This window comes from Trachymyrmex septentrionalis, unplaced genomic scaffold (genome assembly GCF_001594115.1).
Source record: "Trachymyrmex septentrionalis isolate Tsep2-gDNA-1 unplaced genomic scaffold, Tsep1.0 scaffold69, whole genome shotgun sequence".
In the NCBI taxonomy this organism is placed as follows: domain Eukaryota; kingdom Metazoa; phylum Arthropoda; class Insecta; order Hymenoptera; family Formicidae; genus Trachymyrmex; species Trachymyrmex septentrionalis.
The window spans coordinates 699364-718483 of NW_017305873.1; the positions used below are offsets into that span (position 1 = coordinate 699364).

At 35.8% G+C, this 19120-nt stretch overlaps 1 protein-coding gene across 1 annotated transcript in view; it reads right to left on the reverse strand.

The window, feature by feature from the left end:
* Positions 1-26: 26 nt before the first annotated feature.
* LOC108753359 (centromere-associated protein E-like) overlaps positions 27-19120 on the reverse strand; it is a 42486-nt gene continuing 23392 nt past the window's right edge. Inside the window, exons 4-8 of the mRNA XM_018494882.1 lie at positions 12694-12800; positions 11432-11727; positions 9649-9826; positions 6457-6626; positions 27-4977 (exon numbers count right to left, since the gene is read on the reverse strand). Of these exons, the coding sequence (XP_018350384.1) occupies positions 118-4977; positions 6457-6626; positions 9649-9826; positions 11432-11727; positions 12694-12800 (5611 nt within the window). The 3' untranslated portion in view covers positions 27-117. The remainder of the gene's footprint in view (positions 4978-6456; positions 6627-9648; positions 9827-11431; positions 11728-12693; positions 12801-19120) is intronic.

The following is a 19120-nucleotide window of genomic DNA, read 5'->3' on the forward strand; positions in this document are numbered from 1 at the left end:
TCTCTCTCTCTCTCTCTCTCTCTCTCTCTCTCTCTCTCTCTCTCTAATAATTGTCAAAATACAAAATATATGTGAAAAATAGATTTACAATTTAAGAAGAAAGATTGTTCAGTGATCTTAAAATGCATTTGTACCCCTGCTATTTTCTACGATACGTCTCCTCTCACTTAAAAGTTCCAAAAATTTTGCTCTTGGGCTACCGGGATATTTCAATTCCACTGTAAAAGAATCTCCAAATCTGGAGTTTATTAATTCAGTTCTTAAACTATCTTTTGATTTCCGCACAATCTCCTTTTCTTTATAAGGCGGTTCTGCTTCGATCGATTTTATAGGATCTATTAGATAATTATGATGCTTTATTTGGAAAATCGTCGATTTGTTCGACATCTCGATATCTGACAAATTACCATTGTCTTCCAATTTTGAAATTGATTCGCCGCAAAATGCTTCAGAATCAATTCCAAAACCGATCGATGTCCTCGAGTTAATATCATTCGTTTGATCCGATAGCTTCGTTTTCCTAAACGTCCAGGGGCTACTCTCGATTCCGTGAATGCGTTCGAGATAATCCTCGGTGGAAACTTCGTCGAAATTAAGGATGCCATGAACGTCCTGTTGGAAAGTCCCTCGTAACTTGGAGTAAGTTGTCGGGCTTTGCGATCTAAGATCGGATATTTTCCGGGGGCGTTCCTGTCGGGATTGTTTCAGACTCCAGCATTTACTAAGATCGGCCGCGCGCATTAGTTGATCGAAGATTTTACGCTCGAGATCATCCTCAATAATATTGTTGTTCTTGTCGTCAAGATCCTGTTCATCTATCTCAGTAACAGCTTGATACTTTTCTGTCTCATTTAACGTTAATCGTTTCGCGCCGTCAGTTCGAGTGGAAGACAAAAGCGGTAAGGAAATCCTGGAAAGATCGGATTCATCGCAATTCTCAGCATCATTTTCGGAAACTGCGTTTTCGCATTGATGGATAGCGTCGTCACTGATGCTGGACACCTTAGAATCTACATTGGAACTCGCTAAACTGAATTTAGCGCCAGCAGACTCAACATCGATGCCATATCTGTCTCGAAGGACCTGGTTGTGCTTGTTGACATTATCGATGCATGCCTCCAATCTCTCGATGCCTTTCAAACATTTCACATAAGATTCGATAGCAACGATCTCATCATTGTCCGGCAGCAAGTATTTGTCCGTGTCATCCTTCAGGCTCACTTTGCGTTCTCGAAATTCTGTATAATCTTTATCCGTGTTCGAATTATTCCCACGACGACCTCCTCGTTTTCTGCGACGCTTCCCATAGTTCTCCAACATGTTTGTGGCACTCATGTACTCGTTGATAGAGTTCATGTTGCGCATGAAAGTTATTGCTTCATTCAGATACTCTTCAAGAATATTTCTCTTCGATGCTGTATGAGAATGAGCGCCTTTGTCGATGACGACACTATCTTCGACAACTTCGTTGCGAAGATCTTCGTTGGAGCATTCCATCTTCTCGTCGTTAAGGCATTCTTCAGAGTTCTCAGAATCATTCTTCTTTTTCAAAGTAGGCAGAACTTCTTCGCTCTTCGTCGATTCTATTTTTTTCTGCTGTAAAGACTGATCGATTTTGACATTCGATCGAATGATATCTAAACTTTCAGTCACAACCGGCTTCCTTTTCACCTTCTTTATAATAGGCTTTAAGGCTACTTCTGAATTTTGTTTTGGTGCCAGAATTTTACGATTATTCATGACGTCAGTTATCTCCTCGTGACTACTGGGATTTGAAAAAGATACTTTTTTCTTGCCAGTATTATCAAACTGTTTGATTTTCGCTTCTCCTTCGGAATCACTATCTACAACATGCAATGATGTCCCGAGGATCAACGCCTTGTAATCTTGCAGTGGATTCTTTTCCGATATTTCATCAGGTTTTCTCTTTGGAAACTCTATCTGAATATCATCAAAATCGACTAACGTCGAGGACTCGACGTCAGTTGAATCTACATGATTCATCGATTTCGAAGCTTCTTTCTTCGTGTGCGCAACGACATCCGGAGGACAAAGGCTCTCATAATTTTTATCGTCATGCAAATCCATAGTTTTTATCTCAATTGTCTTTTTCGCGACGTTGTCGTCGTCATAATCAAGACTATCATCCGAAAAATTATGATCGTAATTTAATAAGTTCTTTGCCGAAATAGAGTTTGATTTTTCCAAACTCTTGCAATTGTCATTCGAGTCTTGATTACATGATTTCTGAGCCGTATCTTCTGGAATTGTATCGACAAAAGAACATTCGTTGTTTATCATAGAAGAAAATAAATTATCAACTAATTCTAAATTAATATCTTGTTGCGTAGAAGGTGGCATAGTCCTTATCTCTCTGTTATGATCGATAAATTTCGATCTTTCTAGATACGGAAGAGTCCAGTTTTTCCATAGATCATGATCGGCAAGTCTGTGTGGTCTTCTAGGACTTAAATTGTAGCTACGTTTCTTAATGATGAAAGCCTGTGTTAAACTACCTTTCGGAATCGGCCACGTTTCCTGACAAACATCACCATTGTATATTCCATTCCATTCCGTCTCTGTGCCATTCTCTTTTGTCTCAATGACAGAAGAAGTGCCTAAGGAACTTCTAAAAGTTACCGACTTCTTTATCGCAGTCTCTTTCTTCACATTGGAAGACGCGTCATCGCAGCTTTTGCTCTTTGGATCTTGAAAGATATTCTCGATTCTGAAAACTCTGCCGTCCGTCTGAATGGCCGTCGATTTGACTGCAAAATCCTTTAGAAAGGATCCTTCAGTTTCATTTTTAATCTCTTTATCCGTCTGTGCTGCCTTGTCGCTGGAAATGGGTTTCGGTTTTTCCTGTACGGCGTCACTATCGTCTATCACCGCGATTCTTGACTCTAGACCATTTGTGCTCTCAATAGTTATACTGATCATTTCTGGTAGAGATATGGAGATAACGTTCTTCTCGGGGCTATTTGTTCGTGCATGTTGACTGAGCTCGTGAATCAAACTACAGCACCTGCTATAGCTTTTATTCTCCGAATTATCTTTTAGTCGATTCGTTGTTTCCAATCGTCGCACCGTCGTTTGCACCGCCGAATTCCTTCCCGACGACGCGAGGAACGTGTTGGTCGAATTATCCGTGCATGGTACTCTTTTGTCACCACTTTCCGGGTAAAGTTCAGACACATCAGCACTAGATAGATTACTCTCGGCGTAATTCTGTGCATCGTCAGAAAGTATACCAGAATCATTTCGCGGCGAGTGGAGTTCGTAGTCGTCGAAGTCCAGGTCGGTTGCTAAGCTTTCAGCATCCTTGCAGCGGAAGATACTGGTTGGCGGTCGTCGATCTGTCAGCGTTGCCATGTCCTTTACTCTAAGAACAGGTAATCGGCGATCCATCGCAACTATCGCGACATCTCCGTCCGCGTGATCGTCTGTGAGAACCGCCGCGTCTTGGAAAACTACCTTAGGTTGGTCCGTCAGACACGCTGTATCCTTGAAGCGCAGTGTCGACGCTGTTTCCGTCTGAGTATCGACATTGATCTTTCGCCGTTTCAACAGCATTTTTCGCGAAATCTCCTGAAGTCTCGATCGCGCTATGAGGCTGTTTGGCATCTTCACATCGATACCTTCCGGTGGTGAACGCATACCCGGTGTATTGCTGCTCGCCATATTAGTCTCTTCTGTGTGCTTTCTGCTAGAATAAAGTCTTTCTGTGACGGCTGCCACAATTTCGGAGCGTTTCACTTTCTGAATGGCTGTGTGATGCTTTACACCGCCCGCCGCTGTTGCCGCTGCTGTTGCTGCTGCTGCTGCTTCTTGATCCAAGGAGCTCTTTCTGCGTGCTACCTTGTCGCGTGTCAAACTCGAGATCAAGATCTGTTCGTCTTTAGAGCTACTTGAACTACTGTCCTTGCTGGTCTTTCTCTTCAAGCTCTCCAAACTCGACTTTCTGCCGATACTGTTATAGCTACCTGTTCTGCCACTGATAGAGTCCTTCAAACTCTTATCGGACTCGTTGCTACTCTTCCTCTGCAGATGATCTTTACTACCGATCGCTCTCCAGATGTTATTCGACTTAACATTTGCCTTGCGATCATCGATCTCGCGAATATTATTGAGCTTCTTTCCACGTTCGGATAGCGTCGGGCGTTTCTCTAAGTTCGTATGCGATCGCTGAACGCCGAAAATTGGTTCCTTCTTCTTGCTAATTCCGTCGATAGAGCCAAACTTCTTCGAGACGTTCAAGTTGAACGAAGGTAAATCAATCGAATTTTGCTTACTGAACTTACCTCTCGGTCTGCTTCTTCCAACAGATACCGGACTTGGTGGAGGGCATCCTGAGGTAATCTGATGAAGATCACCGATCTCTGAGTCTTTCAAGATGCACGAATTCGCTGAACTGCTGCAATCATCAGGATCGACGTCGTCGATTCTTTCCGATCCCTCGAAATCCTCGTTGCTGCCTTCTATAAAATCGGCATCGATCGAATCTTCTTGCACTTCATCGGAACAAATTTCTTCGATCTGTGTAGATGATTCTTGCAAGCTGTCGTCTGGCTTGATCAATACAGCCACCAGTGTCGGTATATCCACAAAGACAGGTTTCTTAATCTCGTTCACCACCTCGTCATCTTCGTCATTCAATTCAGTGACCTTGGCCTGGTTATAATTGCCGATGAAGCAGTCAGGAAGTTGCAAATGCTCGTAAGAGTTGAATTTTCTGATAGATCCTGAAGAGCTCGTCTCGTAAGTCGTCACACTATCACTGGAATTGTATCTTCTTATCGGAAGTGTATCGAGATTTTTGTTATCTTTCGATTGTACAGTTTTGTTTTTATGATTGGATTCCTCCAATTGTAAAGTGTTGACCAATTCTTGTTCTTCACGATACTGAGGATCCGTCGAGGAATCTTTTGAACTTTGAACTTTGCCGCAGCAACACGGCGCTTTAGTCTGGTCGATATCCTGCAATAAGATTCGTATAACTAGTTTTAATTTAAACTGAAAATGAATATAATATATAATATATTTAAATAACAAAATATATATTTTATTAAGTTGTGTAGTTCTAATCTATACAACGTTCCTAACGTTGCGGTAATATTGTGGTAATATTGCAACATTGCAGCGATGTTACTACGAGCTTCTATATATGGCAATTTTTCACCATATTATGCATACTTCAAATTATACGCTTTTTTCACGAATATTTTTGATTCGAAATAATCTCTTAAATTTTTTCTCTTAATATTTTTTAATTTTTTATTATACCTACATATATTAAAATTTGCAATAACTTTTACTCTTGTCAAAATTATAAATTATGTAATTAAAAATTAATTAATATTTAAATTGATGCTTAAAATTAAATATTTAAATCATATTAACTTGAATTGACAATTGCTTTCTCTATATTTGACGAAAAAGGGGAGCGTTTGATTTTGTTTCAATATTTCCATTTCCAATATACATTACAATTATGATATTCTATATCTTTCAAAAGAAATTATTATTGTCCGTGAATAATATTTTATCTCGGATTTAAAATACGACGCGGGAGTCAACGAAGTTGCGATTGTGGGCGAAGTATGAGGAATTTAATTAATCGGCGATTATGCAACGTGCGGAAATGAAGGATGGAAACTACCTGATGGAAATGGAAACGCTGTTCGCTCGTTAAGCGTAACACATCGGCGTGCTATATTTTATCAGCAATCGTTCGGCCAATCGCTCGCAATGGGCGCTCAATAAGTGTCAAATAAACGATCAATGAATCTCATTTGCGTAATGACATCGAACAATATAACGGCACTGCTCGGCGTATTGGTAAACCCTGATAATAAACTTGCGCCACTCTCTCGCGCGCGAGTTAAAACGTGGCTGAAAAATTGACTGCTATTTATCGCGGATCCGCGCGTTTTACGTCGAGCAAAATTGCGAAATTTGTTTTATAATGCCGTGTTATTACCGATCGCGCGCTACTCGAACTCATTAATATTTTCTGCCGGCAGCATGCGAATCTCCGGCCACGTTATAAAGTCGCTCGATCAACATCAGGCCGAGGATTAAATCCTTTCGCGTTTTCAGCCTCGCTTCCGCCAAGCTCGATTTTTCATTTCAGCCGCGTCAGAAGACAAACGAGAAAGTGGTGTTAATTTTTATTCGATTAAAATAACACCTCTACAGATAATTTGCAAAAAAGAGTCAAGAGATATTTGTGAAATAATACCTTGTATTATTCGCGTGTACGCGCAAATAATTCGCAAATTTCGATATTTTATCGAAATTACATTAGTATTAAAAAATCTCTATGCTCTATTGTCCTTTTTACATTTATCTTATTTTAAATTAACACAAATTCGAGTGGACCGTTTGAGATACGTGAAATGTTAAATTTAACACGAATTTTCCAACGTGTGAGTAAAATATCCGTAAGCTTCTTGCCTTCTCCAGTAATAAAGATTTCAATCTGGCCACTTCAGCCCTTAGTTCACGAATAATTCTCTCCACGGGATCCTCGTTGACCACTGGTCGATTGACCACGCTCTGCGCCCTTTGCGCGAATCGTAGGGTGTGCGCGGTCTCGTTGTAACTTCCGCTGGCCGGAGATATCGCTGAAAGAAATAGTAAGTTTCGTATTAACACCGAGAATAAATGATAAAATTATTGTACGTTCCAACTACAACTATTTAATCGTTACAGTGCGATTTCCTGATTAATACTAGCTGTTGCGGCACACTTGCATTCTAAGTACAATCGTACATTAGCGATTAGATATCGATAATGAAAGATTGCTTTATAGGTAATATCTACTAAACGTGTCTATTGCGAAACATCGCAAAATACTATTTGTCTATTCGAAGACAATTTCGAAACCATCCGAAATATTTTCCGTTCACTAAAGAGATTGCATTTTCTCTCAATATAGAAATCTGCATATTCTGTTTAATGATAAAAGAGTTCGATAATAGCTATCAAATGTTTAGTAAATGTGAAGTGATACCAATTAAATGATAGTTAATGTAGCTAAAAATTATTTTACTTTTCCATGTTTAGTGAAATAATACTAATTAAATGTTTAGTTAATGTAATTAATAAAACACAGTAACTATTATATCATATTAACTATTATAAATATTTAATTGGTATTATTTCATTAAACAAATTTGGTAGCTAGTACTAAACTCTTTTCAATGTTATTTGCTCTTTGGAAACAGATCTATATAAGATTTGCCGCATTCATAAATCCGTAGACATACAGATAATCAGATACTTCCAACAGCGGGCTTCTGTCTGGAAATTAATCGAGAGGAAATGTACGGAATGAAACTCCGCGTAGACAAGTCAACTGGAAATAACTCACGGCTCGCCGAGAGTTCGATAATCTGAAATGAATTTTCAAATGGACGGCAACTTTTCTGGACGTCGTACTGTAGAATCGACATATAAAATCCACCATCGCGGCGGCAGAGTATGCGGTCCGCGAGATAATATAATGTCTATTTATCTACGCACTATACGCTCAATCACAAATGTGGACCCGTTGAATATTAAACGTCTCCCCGATAATAAACCGAAATGCTATTAGCAATTCAATTAATTGCCGATGATCAGCGGTTTGGAATATTCCGCTACGATTAATTATACACGTCGCCAGGTCGACTAGAAGTATTTGCAAAACTCTCCGTTGTTTTTTCCGGCCAATTATACAGATCGTGCGATCGACTCTTTCATTTCGACAATTAATTGTGACGAGTCGAAAGAGGGAAGATCGGCGCACCTTCCCTTGATTAACGTCTCTTTTACGCCCGTCGGCTCAATTACGTCAGTTTCGTTGGTTTATCACAGAACGATAGAAGAGATAAAAATATCGCGACGATCAACGAATCAAAGTAAAAACAGTTAAATTGAAAGTATAGATTTTGCGAGACCAACTTTCTTTCCGAGACCAACGATTTCAAATGCGTTAACGTATCTTAAAAATTAAAATTTTTTAATGCGCAATTGTGTTGCAAATTTGATCTAAGAAAAATAAACCTAAGGAAAATATTCGAAAATATTTTCCTAAAATATATTCAAGCATTTATATCCATCTCCAAAGTAAAGATCCGTGAATTATGTATTTTATCGTTATTTTAAATTTAAATTCGATTTGATTTTAATCTAAGGAAAAGATCAATTTTGAGATTCGAAAAAAATATGGTTCAAATAAGGATTTATCTATTAGTACTGTGTAACGCAATCTTCTCTACGTGCTTTATCTAACTACCATAGGTTTCTACGGGAAAATAGCGTTTCCCTGTTCTAAATTGGCAAATTAATTGTCATTTACGATGATCTTCTTAATATTCTATTCAGTTCGCATAACATTTATTCCCTCGAGAGAAACTGTTGTGCAGGTTAATACAATCAAAGAGAGTCGAATATAACCGGGCGAAACCCTTCTAAGGTAACGACGCTATGATGCTTTAGATAAATCCGTCATGAACAGTTTACTCTAGAGAAGTCGGGTTCCTAAATATTTCTGACATGCCTTCTACAAAGCTCTTAACAATATTATTCAAAATGCATTAACTAAAATGTACATAAAAATTTGAACATATTCAAGTATTATTCCACAATTGAATTAATAGTTTAATTAATTAATGGTTCAGAAAACATTTTGTACGAGCATTGCTAGCGTTCGTATTAATTTAACTTGCTCATATTGACTCTTAATAATTTTTTATTAAATCTGTGATTATATTTTATAATCGCATTACGCTAAAATCTATTATATAAACATATATATGTATATAAAGCATCAATTTTTATATTATATTGTTGAAAATATTAATCATATTCGATAACGACTACCATACACTGCGAAGGAAGAATATTGGCGATGGATCGATCACGTAGCTACTGTCGCAAGCTCACTACAGATTTCTTATTTACCGCTTTTCGCGTCTCTCTATCTCGGCTCTATTGAAATTTAATCTCCGCGTCTTAGCTCGCCTGGAAAAGCATTTAAACCAATTATATCCAGCCCGGGTTATCGCGAATGGGAATAATTTCACAAATCTCGCGATAATATTTCTTCTCCAATAACTAGTGGAATTTATGGGAAAATGAGAAATTGCCGCTGCAAAGAAAGGAAAGAAATAGCCGGCTTTTCGTCGTAATCCGACGATCATGAAAGGAAAACATCTGAATTCGGAGGAAAATGTCTGAACGAGTTAAACAATCTTTAACGAGAAAAGGCAAAAGAACCTGAAGTAAATCAGTCGATTAACAACAGCCGATTGTAATTAACTGTTTGAACGCGAAAGTTTTGTACTAAAAGGGCCAATTAAGCAATGTCGAATTAGTCGTTGGATTTCAATCTCTGCGCGCGAGAACGATGCGTCATTCTGGCAACAGAAAGGATATTAAAATGGAGGGTTCGAGATCAAAAGAGGGGAAAAGTGAACTTATAATTTTCTCACGAAAATACACACTGCGAAACGCGATTTGCACGAGTAAAATATTCCCGGAAGGAAACCTTTTAACGTCGATGAAACATTCTAAGATCGCGAAGGTTGAAAAAGGAAGTAAGTACGAGTTTAGGAGGACGACAAGGGAAAGATCAAAAGGAAAATACCGACAGACACTTACTGGCGAGCATAATGGTGGTGGCATTTCCGCCGAGTGCATCCTTCAGCAGCCAAGTGAGCGAAGAGTCTCTGTAAGGGATGTATCTTCTTCCTGGCCTACTTCCGGTTGAGCCTCTCTCAGCGAGTGCGGATATCACGTTCCCTAAAGCCACCAGGCTCTTGTTGATATTCGCACCTTCCTACAAACAATAACAAAACGCGAAAGTAACATTAAAATAATTAGGCTTATTGGATATTTTTATTGAATATATTAATTTAAAATCTTTAGTTTCCTAAAAAAATTTTTAATCAGCTGCTTTCAGCAGGGCTCGGTTTTATCTGAAATAAATTTATTTAAAATATGTATTTTAAATTTAAAAAAAAATTAGAATGTTATTTAATATTTTAAATAAGTTTTTGAAACTTATTTTATATTTTTTATTTTAAATAAATTGTATCAATTAAATGTTACCGATCCGTCAATAAAAGTGACAATGAATAATTAAATTATAGTATATTTATAATGAAGTATAGCATGTATGGGGCACAAGATATACCCACATATGATCCATGTTTCAATTTTCCATCTGTGGTTCGCGAAGAGTTAGTACTATTAAATATTAATTATAGACTATATATTTATAAAAAAACTGAAACGTTATACTCATAAATGTATATTCATATATTTAAATAAACAAAATCATTAAAATATTTTGAATTTACTATTTGAAACGTTTATTTAAAATACAATTTCTTATTTTCATATTTTGAGTAAGTTTTCGAAATCAATTTCTTATTTAAAATAAGAAATTGCCTTCGAAAACTTTTTTAAAATAAAAGTAAATTATTTATTCTATTTTAAATAAAAGTTATTCTATATTTTAAATAAATTAATGTATTTTCGGGTCTTATTTCTTATTTTATATTTTAAATAATTTCTTGTGACCTATTTTTTATTTAATATTTAAAATAAGTCATATCAGTTATTTTACCGAGCTCTGGCTTTCAATGTGTTATCAAAGTAAATGATACGATAAATATTGCGATAATCAGTTTGATACTGATCTAACTGTCCTATATATTTTTTTAATTTATAATGCAAATCTGTCGATAATAGCAGTATATGTATGCACTTATGAAACTTGTTAATTTAACGAAAGAATTTTTATAATAGTAAGCACATACTTTTACTTTCATACGCGAAACACTATTAGCGATGATGCCTAAATTTTTGCTACGTCGTGATGATTCTTTCCGTATCGTAGAAGGCATGATTATATCAACATCGATCAATCACAGTAATGACAAAATTGCACGTGCATTAAGGCATAGAACACTAACATTTTGTCTCTTATCTACACGATTGCTTTTCATCTGATGTACTAAATCCATTTCGAAAATAAATTTATTTTTTCATACGATACGCATATATCACAAAAAACTCGCGATGAAAACGGAGACAGATGCTAGGTATCACTGATGCACATGAAATCTCTTTAAACATTTATACTCTGATAATTACAAATTCAAGTAGCTTCAATTTATCAATATAAAAACGTTTCGATAAAAAAGTAGTTTTTAATTTGCATCAACACTTCCTCGCGCTCGTCTTTCACGCTTGTTACTTTCGCAAGTAACTCCGACGGTCGATTAGGCGAGTCTATTAGCGCGCGACGCGGCGGCCAGGACGAGATTGATAACGGAGCTCTATCCATCCGCGAAACGGACGAATATCGATTTTCATCGCGCGAAATTCAGCTGGCGAATATTCCGGCGGACGATATTATTTTTAGGAAATGACTCACCTTCAGTCGATGAACGCCGCTGCAGGTGGCCGCGCTTTCGCTGCCCGCCAGATCGACTAGGTGTAACCTGCTACCGCTGTGCAGAGTGGCGTCCTGCCTCCTGGAGGACAAGGAAGTACCACTGCTGCTGGAACGCTCGGCGTCGGCTGTCTCCTGCGAGAGATCGACCGTCAGCAGAGCGTGGCTACGACTGCTACTGGGGTTCTGAAGTGTCGAGGCTGTCTTTCTGGCCTTTGTGCCCTCCTCCACGTATGATATCAACGACCCCAGGGTGCGAACCACATGGTGTGTTAAACCTAAAACAAACAAAGATCGTTCAATCGAGGATAGTCAAGAGAATCGTCGATGACGAAATACGAGTATATTAATTCGTATCACAATTGTGAGATCTATCGGTTAAGTTTTATTGTTGAATATTATATTATATACGGAGAGAATTTTTTCTTAGAGTTTACCTTGATAATATGGCAGCTCTGGGACAACATTGTATTTCGAAGAATTTTATGTAAATTTTTTCTTATTCATTAATGAAACTGCAATAAAATATACGATGAGTTTGATTAATTTTCAGGATGAATTTTAAAAGATAATTCTTTCCGTGTAGATTATAATGGTGAATAGATTAGCGTGAATTTGTGCAGAAATTTGTAAAAAAAATGAGTATATTCGAGATGAAAAATTTATATCGAAAAATTGAGAATCCAGGGATTTAAAAGTTATATTAGCACTCTAAAATTCGAAGATGACAAGATTCGAGAATCAATCCATTCAAGGATTTTACAATGTGGGAATAGTTGAATCGATCGAAAGCTCAAGGGTGCAAGTTCGCAATAACTTAAGATCAGAGGGCTTAAAAAGTCGAAATACATTTATTTGTATATAGATAACAATAGTGACTATAATAGATATTAAATAATATTTTAATTTAAAAAATATAATTAATTTAAAGATATATATCATTTATATTTTCTAATAATCGTACAAAAAGAATAATTTTAAAATAAAGTTACAAACATTATTCATGAAATTAATAATATATTTAATATATACAATATTTAATATGCCGCATTTATTTTTATATTAATGCGGACTATAATAATATAGTGAGAATAATGCATCGAATAATGAAGGTTGCAGAGCGAATTAGGAGAAGATTCAAATAGCCCAGACTTAGCTACACACTGAAGTAAGAAGACTCTCGAGGAATTTTAGCCGACGTCCTCGGTATACGCGACGTTTCACACTAAACGAGCGTAGAGTACCTTGAACATAAGGTCCTAGTCGAGGATGTTCTCGAACTCTGAGACCGCTCGTGCTCGTCGACGGCTTCAGGAGATCCCTTACCCTCTCGTTATATATCTCCAAATAACTGAAACAGATCCATACATACAATTTTAAAAGGATTTTTATAAAATTTTTATAAAATCGTAATTGTAAACGTATCACTTGTTTCTCATGGCTTTTCTTATATCTTTTTTTAATTGTTTATATAAATCTTTTTTTCATAATTATATATACAATATTGAGAATAGATATCAATTATTGCATGAAAATAATTACACCGATTCTTGTCAGCTATGAGTAATGTTCATTGATAACATTAATCACATAATAATGTTTTTCAATATTCTAATAAATAGAATGAAGAACTGGAATGACTTATTCTTTTAAAAAATATTTTTAATTTTTAAAAATTACATATTTCATAAATGTGTCATTGATTTTTTTAAGCTCATTTTAGATGGTTTATAATTTTTTCTAATTTAATGATATTTTATTTATAATATTATATGTTATATAATAGATAAAGAATAGATAAATTGAAGAATCATACATAGAATAAGTTTAATTAATTAGAATGTAAAATATATACAAGGCGGAGAATGATATATGCGTAATCGCACGACTTATAAATTACAAAAATTTGATTGAGAGAGCCAATAAGAGAGAGTTTACGATTCGTGACTGACCAAAAGAGCCATGACGCGTACTGCTAATATAAATTATAGATGTTCTAAAGTGAGTTTTACAAATTAAAATTTATATACAATAAGATGTTGGAGCAAAAAGAATAAGTACACACCATCAAAATTAACACCATTGTTATAATAATCACCAAATCGACACTTTAGTCTTCTTAACACAACCAAATTTCAGCTGAGATATTGATTATAAATTACCACGAAAAATTCACCGGTTCGTTATTTATCAATAACCGGAAAAAGGAGGTCTCGTATTGAATTGGCGACATTATTCGCGAGAATCGCAACGCGTCGATTCTTGCCGTGGATACATCTCACGATGTACTTCGGAACGTGTCGCCAGAGCGTCGTGTAGCGTCGCGACGCAAAGCGGCACGACGCACGCGAACATGATGTGTCTCGCAGCGACAAAGCAAAGACGAAGACGAACATGAGGAGATCTCACATACACGACACGTGAGTGCGGAAGCTCCTATGGATCCTCTTAACGTCATTATCCGTCCCGTTGCGCTCGTAGAATTCTCGCACGTGCGCCCGTAAATCGGCTTAACGGCGATCGCGGCCTCACACGGTCACGTTTGCCAGGTGAAACACTCTCGTTGCTTCCCGAGACCTGTTTGTTTCTCTCTTTCCTTTTCCCTTTGTTTTCCTTTGCGGTCTCTCTCTCTCTCTCTCTCTCTCTCTCTCTTCCTCTCTTGTTGCATTCTTCAACGCAACGCGATCCACGAATCTACGCCACACCGTGATGTAAAGTCTGCTGCACGTTGCTGGTTTTTCCTGCTCGATTGCTTGCGTTTTAGTAAATTACTACTCTCTTTGGAGTAGAATCTCACTATATAAAGAGTCTTGAAAAAGAATGGCTCAATTTTCAATCTAAGAATGAGATTGATTCTGATTTCACTCTTCAGAATGATAATTTACTCTAAAAATTTTAGAGAGTATAATTGTATCACACAAACTATAGAGTTTTTAGTAATTTACTAACACACAAGCAATCCAGTAGGAAAATGTGTATTCAGTAGGAAAACATGTATCGTGTGATGCAGGTTAAAAAATACAAGGTGTTTTATTGCACATAGTCGAATACTAGTTTTGGTAAAATTTCTTTTCGGTGGTAAATTTCTAATAGCTTCTGTATATTGGCTTAATAACATTTTGGACATTTTTTGTAATTATAATCATCGACTACGCACCTCAGGAGTGAAACACTTTATACTCTTACATCTGGACTACACATATTTCGATCACATGAACGATCTGTAGGAGATAGCAACGTATAAGATAGGTAGCCCAAATTTTTCTTTAACAGACAATATACGAAGAATTTCTGCAGATTAATATAGAACGGATGTTATATAGCGATGCCAAATTGAATTATAAAAGAAATTGTAACGTTTTCGTTGCTTTATAATATTTTAACATCCATTACTTTAAAGCAGGAATCTTTTATTTTTCTTTTCTGTGTACTACACCGTGCCTTATCTCTCATTTCTCTTCTTTTTCTTAATGATAATTTAATTCAATTCTTTTTTTTATTTACAATTCCATTATTTTTCTCGTATCTTAAGGTTCTGTCTTCTTCTGAGAATGATAGTCTCTAAAAGAATTGTACGATTGCCCGACTTTGTAAGCTGTTTACGACCAACTACGTTGGTGTACTCCTTTCTTTTTTTTTCGAAAAAAAGTTTCGTCGTTCATTTTCCTTGATCTGAAGATGTGACCCCCTTATCGGAACAACGGCCATTACGATGACATAAATTACGTTGCAGTGAAAATTTGCAGACAAGTGAAATACTGTGTTACGATATCTAGCCTCGTTCTCGAGAAACGTTTACTCGAGTTCAAAGAGCAGTTACGACTACGAAATTCACAAGAATCGTTACGTCGCCGCGTTGGATTGGGCGTTCACCAATTGCCGAGGTTTTCGTTCGCGAATTTCTTTTCTCTGTAATACCGCAAGACGGATGTAAAAATTGCGAGGAATATTACGCGAAATGTACAACGCCGTGCATTTTCTTTCTGCATCGCAACGATAAATATATCGTTCGCGTCACGCAATGACGATCCGACATTATTGATGCGCATTTCACGATTCTTTCGGAGATGGGTTTAAAGGTGAGGAAGATGAATTTAAAATTTATTACATGGCAGCAAATTATTTAACATTAATTTAGTCCTTACCTAGAAACCAGCTTGTTACGTTTTGATGAACTTCGTTAACATAAATTACTTGAAATGCAGAGAAATTTTCTACGAAAGAAAGATCTACCGCTTTTCACAATCTTGGTGCGAAAGAAGACATATTGATTTTTAAGAAAACGAAAAATTTGCTGCGTTTTAATTTAAATTTTAATTATTAAAAATATAAGTTAATAGTGACAAGATAATGTCGCAATAATATAATAAGTAATTTAGAATTTCCAATACAATTATGTAAGTTAATATAAAGCGCAGTTTTCATTATTAGATATCAAAGCGAGCAATAGCATCCCAATCTCTTGAGTTAAATAACATTTTGTTCAATCCATTACATTCACATTGTAATTTCAAAGTAAACATCGTCCATATTAACGCCCTCATGTCAAAGGGGCAATTAAATAATAATTTGTGTCAAATTTAATACATTTCCTTGAGTTAATTATTTAACTTAATTGTTTTAATTAAATTAACAATATATTGAGTAGAGTCCTATAGAAGTGATTAAAAATAACTTAAATTGTGTATAATTTGACATCATATACATTTAACAGTGTTGATGGTAATTATGCATTGTATATTTTCGTTTGACATACAACTCGCAAGTCTCTCCAAACTTGCTGTTATCTCCTCATCGAGGATACTGGATTTCTCAAGGGAAAATCGATGCGGTGTAGACTCCTTCGAGAATATCCGAGGGCCACACAACATGATAACAAAGTTCGATATCCGATAGTTAATGAAAATTAATGCCCCGTATTGCATTATCGCTAATCAATGATGTCCAATCTTGTCGACATTCAGAATATCATCTCGTTGTTTAGTTTACTTTAACAGGACGATCTACCTCCCGTGCCCATTATTTCTCATTGACATTGATCGAGCGTGAAAGGTATTTTTATATTTAAGTAAACTTGTGTATACTTTCATATATATGTATATAATAATTTCCCTACGACTCTGATCATTCGCCTCGTGTCAAATTCGTGTGAAATACGACGCGTTATTTTAACTGAATAGATAGGATAGGCGTAGGACAGATATTATAACGGATGTTAAGAAGAAATATGTATTCTCTCTCCGGTTCCATCCGTTATAGATAACTTGGATTCATCGACGATATATTCCTCGATATGTTATAGCTCACCGAATTCGTCGGAACAGTTCGCGTGCGGATTTCATCCCTCATCGACAAGACGCGCGACTGCCGGCGGAAACTTCGCCGAGAGAGGCCGGCGCGCGCGTTAATTACTGTTAATTAATGATATCCGGGCGCGCCGGGCCCCGGCGGACGAGGGGCGCCGAGAGTCATTTATTACGAGCCTTAAACTTTTCGAGTATCCTCCGTCTCCCCCTGCCACCTGAGCACTGAAAATGAGACGAGGGGCAGCTAGTTTTCGCGTAAATGAAAGCCGGCGCTGCGCCGTGTAACGCGACCGCCCGCGCCGTTTCTCTCGTGCCTGACGAATATTACGCCATCGGAATGAGAATCGATCTTGCAGTTCTGATGTCTGGAAAATGGGTAATGTCGATCGCAAGAAAAGGAATCGTGTTGAACAATCTACCTGTCGCGCGGTGCAATCCTTGCTTTTCACTTTTTCATTTTACACGGAAAGAAACAGTTTTGCTAAAGTATCTAAAAATTCAGCTAGATATACAGATCTCTACTTAATTATTTTGACGTTTGAAAATAAAATTATTTTCAGATCGGTATCCTAGCTGAATTTTTAGATACTTTAGCAAAATTATTCTTTCCATATAGTATTATTCAAATACTTACAATTAGTGTGTTCACTTATTACTTGTGTGCAGTAGATTTTCTTTATTTTACTATAAAAATATAATAAATTAATTAATTTTTTTTAATTTTTTTTAACATGAATATAAGTCCGCTCCTCACTTTGCAAAGACAAAATTAAAAAATAAAAGGAGACCAAAAAAGGACTAAATAATAGATGTAATTTAAATAATAATGTTAATGTTTATATATATATGTAGTGAAAAACGTTTTTGATTAATTTTCGTGCTTTTTTTTATGATAAGCTAATTAGAAATTTATAGAAAATTTAACAATGTTCCATTTTTTACTTATTTAGATTGAGAAATTGAATCTTTTTTTAATAAATATTAATATTATATTTGTCAAGAATCAAGAATATGTGAACAAAATAGATACAAAATTATAAACACACATAAAACAAGATAATCATTTAGACGTACAAAAAGAAGATATTTTCGGGAGTAACAATTTTAAAAATATGATTTACGCATCGCTTCGTCGGTGAGCAAACGAAGAGAAAGACGAGAGAAGATACAAAGAGACAAAGGGCTTCCGGCTTCGAGTGGTGAGAATGATAAAGGTGAAAGTTATAAGCTTCAACGAGCAGCATGCTTGTGATAAAGACACTTCCGATCACCCTCGATAGCCCTACGTGTAAAAGGCTGCAAAGGGATCTCTCAGGGTTAACTGACCTGACTTAACGTTTTCTGTATGCTCTACTTGCGGTCGTATTTCGTTGTTAGATAACACGCTGATTTTGGGTGCAACATAATTTTGATGGAAATTTTTTTTTATAATAGCAGAATTTTTAATATAATTATATTAAAAATTAGGTAATTAAAAAGTAGGTAAGCAGCGTATAATCGACGTTTACTCTTTTAATTATTCATTTAATTAAAATTAATGCGTTTTAATAATATTTAGCTTTGTAAATAACACGATTTAAATATTTTTATAGTTTATTTTCATTGTTTAAATCAAAAAAAGGAATTAAAAGAATAATACAATGTCCGTTACATAAACGAGTAAATGATAATATTAACAGTTTGCTACTTTGAGATATAACGAGCCAATTATTTAGAATAAATCAGAATAGTATCTGTTGAGCCACGTATACATATAATATCTCGTACAATGTGAATCCGTTCAATTAGTTCTTTTATATAGATATAGCTTGCGGACACAGAAAATGATTCTGTTCATGCATTTACAATGCAAATACGAGAAATTTCGTATGTTATCAATAACATAGCAGTGATCGAGGAATAAACGCAAATGTCACGCGGCTTTGCGTTACGATCGTTTGTAATGAAATACTTTTAACATACAATATTCGCGAGGCATAATTATATTCATTTGCTACATTTCACTGTTATATCCAACTGCATTGCTGGAAGCAGTCAAAACTCCACCTTCGATATTAATCTTTTATTCTTGTATGTTACATTGTTTCTTTTTTTAAATTATATATCCCACGTAAAAGAACTGTTTTTTTAAAATTATATATATATATATATATATATATATATATATATAAAACTTTATTACATATTTCTCAGAAACATATATATCGTGTCTCTACACAGCAGAGATCAATACTCCCTCATTTTTTATGTTAAACGTTGCAATTATACTTGCAATTATACTTCTCATCAAATTTTTATTAAAGAATAATTGAATCAATATTCATCAAAGAAATCGTCATTTCTTATTCATTATTCCGTGAATAAA